Source organism: Pristiophorus japonicus, chromosome 8 (genome assembly GCF_044704955.1).
Source record: "Pristiophorus japonicus isolate sPriJap1 chromosome 8, sPriJap1.hap1, whole genome shotgun sequence".
NCBI lineage: Eukaryota > Metazoa > Chordata > Chondrichthyes > Pristiophoridae > Pristiophorus > Pristiophorus japonicus.
Window position 1 is genome coordinate 178457504 of NC_091984.1, and position 12070 is coordinate 178469573.

At 44.2% G+C, this 12070-nt stretch overlaps 1 protein-coding gene across 4 annotated transcripts in view; it reads right to left on the minus strand.

Moving 5' to 3' along the window:
- The window catches only part of LOC139268237 (peptidyl-prolyl cis-trans isomerase FKBP8-like), a 54440-nt gene that overhangs the window by 21003 nt on the left and 21367 nt on the right, over positions 1–12070 (minus strand). For all 4 annotated transcript variants that reach the window (XM_070886282.1, XM_070886284.1, XM_070886286.1 and 1 more), the window contains exons 5-6: positions 5392–5480; positions 357–562 (exon numbers count right to left, since the gene is read on the minus strand). In XM_070886282.1, coding sequence (XP_070742383.1) covers positions 357–562; positions 5392–5480 — 295 coding nt within the window. The remainder of the gene's footprint in view (positions 1–356; positions 563–5391; positions 5481–12070) is intronic.

The window sequence follows — 12070 nt, forward strand, 5'->3', positions numbered from 1 at the left end:
TTGATATAATCTACTCCACGCCACCCCACAAGGACCCTCCTCCCAATTATACCGAACCTACTCCACCACCAAGAATCCAACCCACAAAGAACCTCCACACTGGACTGTACCTACTTTGCATCAATTTATTGAGCTAAATGTAATGTGACTAGCTCACTCAGACGTTCTCCATTAGAGTATACATCTGCTTTACCCAAGGAATGCCCATAGGTAGAAGGGCATTCAATTAACAAGAGTTAACTACTGAAATTACTGAGTTATCAGCTGTAACTATAATGGATGAAGATAGACAATGGGTTGGGGTTCCAATCTCAGCAATTGATTGAGGTGAAGTTGACTATACTTCAGTACTGTACCTGTGGAGCTTGACTCTATTATCTTCAATGCACAAGTATAGGTAAGAAGTGCCAGCTGATAGTCCTTACTCTGGAAATAGTTATTGCCTTTCCCCCGCTCTCTATTGATTAATTGTAATTGCTCGTCCTCTGATTTTTCCTTTATGCGGGTTCCACTGATCGATAGGAGTTTCACTTCAAGAAGTAGTGTAGATCCTGGTGGCTGGCTGAGGGCATGCAACGATACAAGAATTTTACTTGGTAGCAGTGCGATTTATTCTGCAATATGTATATTTATTAAGCTTCATTGAGTTGGTGTTCTTTTCTTAACTATCATGAGATTAAGCATGTTAAAATGTATGTTCTTATCACTTGCATGTGATGCCATTATGTTGAAAATGATGCATGCATCTTACACTCTGTTGCAGGGACATTAGACTCCAATATTTCATGTCTGCTGACCTGGATAATTACTTGACACACATTTACTGCTGCTAACTTGCTAAGGTTTGGGGAGAATTCAATCCTGGGGCACCAGAGGTCCCTCCCTAATCCATTTAAATGGTAGATGTTAGGTTGCACCAGTGCAGTAGAAATAACATTCTTCTAGACTGATTTTATATTCCAGCTGTTCTGAAAACCACCCAGTTGTCCTACAGGACCAGGACTCTCTCAATCATACACAGTAAAATGCTAATCATGTGAATCAATGAGTCTTTGCGAAGATAAGTCATCTCTACAAATACAAGATCAAACAGAATAGATGACAGAGGATAACCCATCCATTGCCCTGATCCATTGGTATTGCTCATTGTGTTGAATCTTAACTCCCCAAAACAGGTGGGTATGGGTCAGGTTAGAGATTAAAATTCAAACAATCTGACACAGGAACCCAACACGCCTACTTTCGGTTTTAATGGAGGTGGGACGAGGAGCTAGCGACCAATCTGCTCGCGAGAGGCGGGATGGTGATTTGAATATTATAATGAGACAGTCATTTTATTTTTAACTCATGTCGGCCTCAGGAAACCTGGCAGGTGAAAGGAGGTGAGAAGGGTTTAATTCATGAGGTAAGTGCCTTTACAACACTGTTGTGGGCCAGGAGGAGCAGGAGTCTTTCCGCTCGGCCCAACAAACTACTCAGTAAACCCCACCCCTCCCCCTATGATCTGTGTGTTCCCCCCACCCCACCACCATCTCTGCGCCCCCCCACCCCCTACAACCACCATCTGCCCCCTCCCAACCACCATCAGACCCCTGATGACCATCGGACACTCCCCGCAATTGGACCCCCTCCCCACAATCTCCCACGCCCCATCAGACCTACTTGCTCTCAGGCCAACTCAGTTGCAACCTTGTGCTGTTTGACTTCCCGCCCGACAGGCCTCCAGCCTGTCAATCAGGTTGGCTATGGTCAGGAAACATACAGAAATTTTTTTTAAGAAGTCCTGCAGTTCATTCAGGAAACATGCATTTCTGGGTTTCTCTACCTCAAAACTGCCCCCCACCCCCACCCCCCCCAACTCCTCCACACACCCCGAACACCACATGTAATGCACCTCCAAGCGAAAATCCAGGCCATTGTATAATATGGAAACCCACTTAACGAACAAGGAGCCTCGACCAAACTTCTAACGTGGCAACAGAAAGAAATTCAATGAAAAAGAGTTAACTACTGAATTTATTCAATTATCAGATGTTCAGTCAAAGATTCTTTCTGCCTCAAGTGACACATTGCTATTGCAGCATGCAACTTCCTGTCAATGGATGTAATTAGTGACCTTTTGATTGCCTCTACCCATTTTACTATGAATCCAAACTGTTCAGTGGAATATCGCTTTTCAATAAACGTCTAATATTTGTGAAAATTCTTAAATATTGTTAAATTTTAAGTCCAGCGTTCAAAAGAAATATTGGCATACAGCTGTCATACTATTTCTAGATCCCTCCCTTCCACACGGATGATAATATTGAATGCTAGCGTAATCATTCCAGTAGCTTTTCTGCTATAAAGGTTTTGCAGATGATCTCCACCAAAAATGTCTCTTATGCCTTAATATGTGTCGTAATCAATTCTTCCTTTGCCAGTCCCAGCTTTACCAGTAAGCTTTCCTATTAGCTCCCTGTCCACGTCAGCCTGTTTTCAGAAAAGAAAGCACAAGTGCTTAATGTGGCACTGACATTCCTAAAGCTCAGTATAAAGAAGGTTCAACTCAGCACCAATCCTCTCAGATGAGAAACTCAGTTCATCCCTCCTTCCCACGTTGCTGAATATGGGTGAAGTTCCCCGTTTTTAACAGGACAAGGATTTCCCAGCAATCTCTGCTTGCTCATAGAAATGAAGCCTTTCTTGAACAAAGCAAATTCAGCTTTTTCTCTCATTAATATGCAATTTGTGTACATTCTTTCAATGCAATAGAATCACAGTAGTGTGTAACAAGCTAACACAGTTTGAAAGCACTTCAATACATCCAGCAATCAACACATTAAGTAAACTGAAATAAATCAGGCCACACCAGAAAATACTTGTTACACACCAGTTGTCAGCCATGTACAAATCATATGCTCCTGTATCACTGATAATAGTGAAAGTCACTTGTCCATTAGTTTGATATTTGAAGAGCTACCTGGATATAATTCCACAAATTGTGTGGGATGCGACAGCTCACACATTACAGTCACAATTTCCCAGCTCTATCTAGTGAGCAGCTACTGGAAACATCCTCCTAAGTTTCACAGAGGAATGTAGAATTCCTGAGACAACAACTTAACCTTGATGATCATTATGATTGGAAATGTTGGTATGCAATGATCATCAGGCAGTCACGGCCATCAGAATTGTTTCTGGGCTTGTCTAAAACGGGTTTAATGTTCAGTGTACAAGCATTGTCATCTATCAGAACAGGTGCAGAGACAATGATGAAGACGTTCACTTTGTGGAAAAGCAAAGCAGTCAAGTAAGTGCCACACTATAATAGTGCCTCTATCTTGGACGATTTAACTAACGTGGGTAATTGTTATCAATAAAATTATGCCTCATATTTGTCACTGATAATTTTCTAGCCAGGCAGCAAGTATCCACAGTTGCTATGCAGCTTCACACTAAACTGTTAAATTAAGCACATTAAATGCACATTTTTTGTGTAAATTCAGACTGAAAACAATTTAAAGATAACCAGTGCTTTGACCAAAAGCACGCATAATATAGATCCCTACATGGTGAGCTCCTGATTTGAAGTCTGCCACCACAATGGTCTACAGGAGTGAGAGAAGTGAAAAAGCCTACAGCACTAGCAGTTTCATTCAAAAACCTGATGCATTTAATGCAGCCCGTTCACCAGCTCTATCGATGCTGGGATAGGTATTATGTACAGTAGACACCTCAAGTCGCTGGAGAAATACCACCAACGAGGTCTCCGCAAGATCCTACAAATCCCCTGGGAGGACAGACACAGCAACATTAGCGTCCTTGACCAGGCCAACATCCCCAGCATTGAAGCACTGACCACACTTGATCAGCTCCACTGGGCAGGCCACATTGTCCACATGCCAGACACGAGACTCCCAAAGCAAGCGCTCTACTTGGAACTCCTTCATGGCAAACAAGCCAAAGGTGGGCAGAGGAAACGTTTGAAGGACACCCTCAAAGTCTCCCTGATAAAGTGCAACATCCCCACTGACACCTGGAGTCCCGGACCAAAGACCACCCTAAATGGAGGAAGTGCATCCGGGGGGGGGGCGCTGAGCACCTCGAGTCTCGTCACCGAGAGCATGCAGAAACCAAGCACAGGCAGCGGAAAGAGCGTGCGGCAAACCTGTCCCACCCACCCGCTCAATGACTATCTGTCCCACCTGTGTCAGGGACTGTGGTTCTCGTATTGGACTATTCAGCCACCTAAGGACTCATATTAAGAGTGGAAGCAAGTCTTCCTCGATTCCGAGGAACTGCATATGATGATGATGAGGTATTATTCCTAAAATAACTCCTTTGCTTTTTTCTTAGTGGACAATGGTAGGAGGAGTCGCCCTTACGCCCAGCTCTGGTAACGTTTCATGAGGATCAGAGATGGTAACTTTGTGAATACTATCAATATAAATGAATATTGTTGTATTGAATCAATAGATTATAAAGATTACATTTTATGATATAACTAACCAATACTAAGTATTATATGGGATTAATTATTTAACGATAATCACGATTATATAGGGATCATCACTGTTATTATATGTAGCACAATATTGTTCATTGAACTGAAGTCAGTGTTCAATTTCCCTGCACAGTATCAGTTATTCCCTCCTGCTGCTGTGTGTATACTTTATCGGATAGGCATATGATTGAGCCCTCAATCAGCTTCCCATAAGGTCATTTTTTTAGGTAATGTAATTTCAATTTTCTGGAAAACTCCTCTTTTACTCCACGTTTCTATATCCCATAGGCACTTATACAGAACAAAATAGGCACTTGGTGGTTTGAACACATCTTGAGACACAGTGCAGGGTGACGGGAGGATTGTCCATTGGCAAAATGCGTCTTGCGTTTGAATACTTAGCGCACTGTGCACTCTCCAATCAGTGCCACAGATGATAGAGGAGAAGAGGCCTTGCAAAGGTAAGTTTGAAATGATCTTTGTGGGGCCGGTAAGAGCATGAGCCCAACAAAAATAGTCTGGGCTTCAGCCTGCACAGGACCCCCATTGCCTCCGCTCCCCTCGACAAGCACAACCCCGACAGGGAACCCCAATATTGGCCAGCCTTAATCTGACGAGCTGCATTAGGATGCTCATTCCCCCATCCCGCCCCCACCCCCCACTCCCCCCCCCCCACTAAGCTCACCTGTTTGATGTAAATGAGGCCAGGAGCCTGAAAATCACAGCTGACTCTTCAGAGCCGAGATAGGAGGCTGGAAGGTGTGCTCTGCCAATCGGCCACTCAAATATCAACATTAATTCACGTGGGGTTACAGCTGGGACTAACTTAAAAACTTTGGGAATGTTGTGCTACAGCAACAGTACAAGCCCCATTCATCACTAACCAATGATGCATCCAATCTTACCATCCTGAATTTGGGGAACAAAATCTCACATCAGCAAGGATCAAAATGTTTTCCTCCAACTTCATCAAAGGAACACAGATCTCAAGAGCCTTGGAAAGAGAAAGCAAGTTTTACAGTGAAATTAAATGTAGATACAATCTCAACAGAAAAATCTCAAATCCTACTGAACAGCATGAACCTAAATTGCTAATTACTCACATCACTTTAGGAGTTATATTTTGTGCTGATGAAAGTGAGGGATATCTGGGGAGTGGAGCACTTTGCAATATTTGCTCCCAAAGTCAGCATGAATAGAGATGATTCTACAATTCAGTCAGAAGTGGAGCTGGGTCACTGTGTGAGCGGCTATCCCATGCATGGTGTTTGGGGAATTAACGTCACCAAATTCAATGGTTAGCTCATTAAAATAATTGTCGTGTGCTCTCTGTGTGTTTCTAGTGAGTTCTAGTATTAGGCAGTCCCTCGTGTCGAGGGTGACCCGCTTCCACACCAAAAAGGACGAGTTCACAGGTGTTTCCTGAACTACATCCTGAAGGGTGGAAGATGCCTGTGCGTGAACTATTTTAATGTGGAGTGGCCGCTGCACATCAGCCACCACACGAGCTTGACAGAGCACGGTCTTGGTCCAGTGGCAAGGGTTAACCAAGACGACTGGAGACCAAGCTCTGCTGCATGGAACTAGTAAGCACACATACTCCTCCTGTCCATAGATTGCCTGGGCCTGGGCCCCGACCCCGCTGTTGTTATACACTGCACCGGTCCTGGGCCTCCGCCTCGCTGCTGGGCTCCTTGACCCCGACCTTGACGCTCCTGGGCGACAACCCCACCGTTCTTGGGCCACGACCCCACCACTCCTGCCACAATCCCACCACTCCGTAGCTCCTGGGTCATGACCGTGCCGCTCCTGGGCCACGACCCCACCACTTTTCGACTCTGCCGCTTCTGGGCCATAACCCCACTGCCCCGAACTCTCGCCATTCCTGGGCCCTAATCGCGCTGCTCCGGGGCCCCAATCTTTCGCCGCTACTGCATGATCTCTCGCCACTCCTCTGTTGCTTGCCGCCTCTCCTCCTGCACCTGGGTCCCGACCCTGCTGATGGTCCCGCCCATCTCCAATCGGCGACCGGGATTTTGATGACATCAATCCAGTCACCCTCCTCAAAGCCATTGCACTCCTGGAACGGCTCATGCTGCTCCCTGCAGGGGCCGCTCCCGCTCTTATAACCCCAACCCGAGGGTGATGTTTTCTCCAAGGTCGAGCGGTGCCACCATAGTGAGTTCGATGAATGAAAGGGATCACACAATCAGTAGAGCAGCCGCCCGTAAAGCGCCGTTGCTCTACTTAACCTTCATATTGATTGGACAAAGCAAATTGGCCAGAGTAGCCTTGAGGAAGAGTTCATAGAGTGTCTCCGGGATAGCTTCCCGTTGCGGAACCAAGCAGGGAGCAGGCTATCTTAGATTTGGTCCTGTGTAATGAGACAGGATTAATAAACAATCTCTTAGTAAAGGATCCTCTCGGAATGACTGACCATAACATGGTTAAATTTCAAATTCACTTGGAGGGTGAGAAAGCTGGATCTCAAACCAGTGTCCTAAGCTTAAATAAAGAAGACAACGAAAGTATGAAGGCAGAGTTGGCTAAAGTAGACTGGGAAAATAGATTAAAGTGTGGGACGGTTGATGAGCAGTGGTAGACATTTAAGGAGATACTTCATAACTCTCAACAGAAATATATCCCAATGAGAAGGAAAGACTGTAAGAGAAGGCATAATCATCCGTGGCTAACTAAAGAAATAAGGAAGGGTATCAAATTAAAAACAAGGGCATACAATATGGCCAAATTAGTGGGAGGCCAGAGGATTGGGAGACTTTTAAAGGCCAGCAAAGAATGACTAAATAAATAATAAAGAAGGAAGATAGATTATGAAAGTAAACTGGCACGAAATATAAAAACAGATAGTAAGAGTTTCTACAAATACATAAAAAGGAAAAGAGTGGCTAAAGTAAATGTTGGTCCCATAGAGGATGAGACTGGGGAATTAATAATGGGGAACAGGGAAATGGCAGAGACTTTGAACAAATATTTTGTATCAGTCTTCATGGTAGAAGACACTAAAAACATCCCAGTAGTGGATAATCAAGGGACTACAGGGAGGGAGGAACTAAATACAATCACTATCACTAAAGAAGTAGTACTCGGTAAAATAATGGGACTAAAAGTGGGCAAATCTCCTGGGCCTGATAGTGTGCATCCTAGGGTCCTAAACAAAGTGCCTGCAGAAATCGTGGATGTATTGGTTGTAATCTACCAAAATTCCCTGGATTCTGGGGAAGTTCCAGAGGATTGGAAAACTGCAAATGTAATGCCCCTATTTAAAAAAGGAGGCAGACAGAAAGCAGGAAACTATAGACCGGTTAGCCTAACATCTGTCGTTGGGAAAATGCTGGAGTCCGTTATTAAGGAAGCAGTGGGGGACATTTGGAAAAGCATAATTGAATCAAACAGAGACAGCATAGTTTTATGAAAGGGAAATCATGTGTGACAAATTTTCTGGCGTCCTTTGAGGATGTAACGAGCAGGGTGGATAAGGGGGAACCCGTGGATATGTTGTATTTGGATTTCCAGAAGGCATTTGATAAGGTGCCACATCAAAAGTTACTGCTCAAGATAAAAGTTCACGGTGTTGGGGGTAATATATTAGCATGGATAGAGGATTGGCTAACTAACAGAAAACAGAGAGTCGGGATAAACGGGTCATTTTCTGGTTGGCAATCAGTAACTGGTGGGGTGCTGCAGGGATCGGTGCTGAGGCCTCAACTATTTACAATCTAACTTAATGACTTGGATGAAGGGACCGAGTGTAATGTAGCCAAGTTTGCTGATGGTACAAAGATGGGTGGTAAAGAAAATTGTGAGGAGGACACATAAAATCTGCAAAGGTATATAGACAGGCTAAGCGAGTGGCCAATAATTTGACAGATGGAGTACAATGTGGGAAAATCTGAAGTTATCCACTTTGGCAGAAAAAATAGAAAAGCAAATTATAATTTAAATGGAGAAAAATTGCAAAGTGCTGCAGTACAGAGGGACCTGGGGTTCCTTGTGCATGAAACACAAAAAGTTAGTATGCAGGTAGAACAAGTAATCAGGAAGGCAAATGGAATGTTGGCCTTTATCACAAGGATAGCGTATAAGCAGAGAAGTCCTGCTACGATTGTACAGGGTATTGGCGAGGCCACACTTTGAGTACTGCGTACATTTTTTTTCTCCATATTTAAGGACGGATATACTTTCATTGGAGGCTGTTCAGAGAAGGTTCACTAGGTTGATTTCGGAGATGAGGGGGTTGACTCATGAAGATAGGTTGATTAGGCTGGGCCTATACTCATTGGAGTTCAGAAGAATGAGAGGTGATCTTATCGAAACATATAAGATAATGAGGGGGTTCGACAAGGTGGATTCAGCGAGGATATTTCCACTCAGAGGGAAAACTAAAACTAGGGGGCAGAGTCTCAGAATAAGGGGCCGCCCATTTAAAACTGAGATGAGGAGAAATTTCTTCTCTCAGAGGGTTGTAAATCTGTTGAATTCTCTGCCCCACAGAGCGGTGGAGGCTGGGTGATTGAATATATTTAAGGCAGAGATAGACAGATTTTTGAGCGATAAGGGAATAAAGAGTTATGGGGAAGTGGAGCTGCAAGGTAACTTGGATAGGTTAGGTGAGTGGGCAAATGCATGGCAGATGCAGTATAATGTGGATAAATGTGAGGTTATCCACTTTGGGGCAAAAACACGAAGACAGAATATTATCTGAATGGCGGCAGATTAGGAAAAGGGGAGGTGCAACGAGACCTGGGTGTCATGGTTCATCAGTCATTGAAAGTTGGCATACAGGTGCAGCAGGCAGTGAATAAGGCAAATGGTATGTTGGCCTTCATAGCTAGGGGATTTGAGTATAGGAGCAGGGAGGTCTTATAGGACCTTGGTGAAGCCTCACCTGGAATATTGTGTTCAGTTTTGGTCTCTAATCTGAGGAAGGACGTTCTTGCTATTGAGGGAGTGCAGCGAAGGTTCACCAGACTGATTCCCGGGATGGCTGGACTGACATATGAGGAGAGACTGGATCAACTGGGCCTTTATACATTGGAGTTTAGAAGGGTCAGAGGGGATCTCATAGAAACATATAAGATTCTGACGGGACGGGACAGGTTAGATGCGGGTAGAATGTTCCCGATGTTGGGAAAGTCCAGAACCAGGGGACACAGTCTTAGGGTAAGGGGTAGACCATTTGGGACTGAGATGAGGAGAAACTTCTTCACTCAGAGTTGTTAACCTGTGGAATTCCCTGCCGCAGAGAGTTGTTGATGCCAGATAATTGGATATATTCAAGAGGGAATTAGATATGGCCCTTACGGCAAAGGGGATCAATATGTATGGAGAGAAAGCAGGAAAGGGGTACTGAGGGAATGATCAGCCATGATCTTATTGAATGGTGATGCAGGCTCGAAGGGCCGAATGAAGTTTCTATGTTTCTATTTTCTATGTTAGTCCATGATCAGATTGGCCATGATCGTATTAAATGGCGGAGCAGGCTCGAGGGATCAAATGGCCTACTCCTGCTCCTAATTTTTATGTTCTTAAACATTGGTGTTTATAGAGACATAGGAAGAGGAGTAGCCCATTCAGCCTCTCGAGCCTGATTGATCTGTACCTCATCTCCATTTACACACCTTTGCTCCTTATTCCTTGATAAGCTTACGCACCAAGAATCAATTAATCTCAGTCTTGAAAATTTCAATTGACCCAGGCTTTTGAGGAGCGAGTTCCAGATTTCCACTATCGTTTGTATGAAAAAGTGCTTCCTGATTTGTTTGTTGTGGCTGCGTGAACCAGCCGGTATGGAAGATCATCAAGCAGTAGTGGGCAGAACTGGCTCCTTCAATGGTGAATCATCGGATCTTCTGCTGAAAGAAGTGCAACCTAGGAGGGAAGCAACATTTGGCGCAGAGGAGAACCCTTTTGTGTGAGGATGCAGGACCAAAGTGTGGGTGTAGTTTCTCTTACGATCTCTGTTACTGCTTCTATTGAGACCTGGGCTCCAGTTTCTTGTAAGCTCTCACTTCTGTCTTGGAGAGACTGTGGAAACCACCTGAGAGAATCTTACTCGCAAGTGGTGGACAAGGATCAGTTCTTACACAGATACCTGCTCATCTGCTAGGGGTGTGCAACAGCCAGTGCATAGCAGGAGGAAGCACAGATGAAACAGTTACTTTGATTGACACACCAGTCCATTGGATTGACATTTAGTAGGGTTGAAGAGTAGCACTCTTCATTTTTGTACAAATGTACAAATGTCAGTTTCAAATTTGTGTTTCAACATAACCAAATTCTTTGTTCCATCAGAACTTGATTGCGGGTATGAACTTCATTGTATTTGGATTTGCCTCTGTTTGATCATTTCTCAATTGTAGCATTGCTCAAGCAGCTTTCTAGTTTGTCTGTTCCTTCAAATAGTAGTTGCACAGCAGATTGTCGTATAATGGAGGTACTGTGGCTGCTGCCAGAGTATTATGCATTACATTGTGTTATTCTGTTCCAGACGTCAATACCAGTAACACGTTGATCAAGTGAAAGTCTTTTCTATTCATATAGGCCGTGGATTTACTGCTAGGGGAGCTGATTGCTAAATATGCCATCAAAGAGACCCCACACTTCTGGAAAGGAGCTGGTGTAAGCCATATGGCCCCTTGAGCTTGCTCCGCCATTCAATAAGATCATAAGAACATAAGAAATAGGATCAGGAGTAGGCCATTTGACCCCTTGAACTTGCTCCGCCATTTAATAAGATCATGGCTGATCTGATCTTGCACTCAGCTCCACTTCCCTGCCATCTTCCCATAACCCTTCACTCCCTTATCGCTCAAATACCTATCTCCACCTTAAATATATTCAATGACCCCGCCTCCACAGCTCGATGGGCAGAGAATTCCACAGCTTTACGACCCACTGAGAGAAGAAATTTCTCCTCATCTCAGTTTTAAATGGCTGACCCCTTATTCTGAAATGTGCCCCTAGTTCTAGATTCCCCCACGAGTGGAAACATCCTCTCTGCATCCACCTTGTCGAGCCCCCTCAGTGTCTTATATATTTTAATAAGATCACCTCTCATTCTTCTAAACTCCCCTGAGTATAGGCCCAACCTGCTCAACCTTTCTTCATAAATCAACCCCTTCATCTCCGGAATCAAACTAGTGAACCTTCTCTGAATGTTTGCCCATTCACTTAGCCTGTCTATATCCCTTTGCAGATTTTTTTGTGTCCTCCTCACAACTTGCTTTCCCACCCATCTTTGTATCATCAGCAAACTTGGCTACATTACACTCGGTCCCTTCATCCAAGTCATTAATATAGATTGTAAATAGTTGGAGTCCCAACACTGATCCCTGTGGCACCCCACTAGTTACAGTTTGCCAACCTGAAAATTTTATTGCCGACTCTGTTTTCTGTTATGGCTTTTCTTCTACCTCAACTCCACTTTCCTGCCCTAATCCCATATCCCTTGATTCCCTTATTGTCCAAAATTCTATCAATCTCATTCTTGAATATAATCAATAACTGAGCAACTTCAGCCCTCTGGGGTAGAGAATTCCAAAGATTCACAACCGTCTGAGTGAA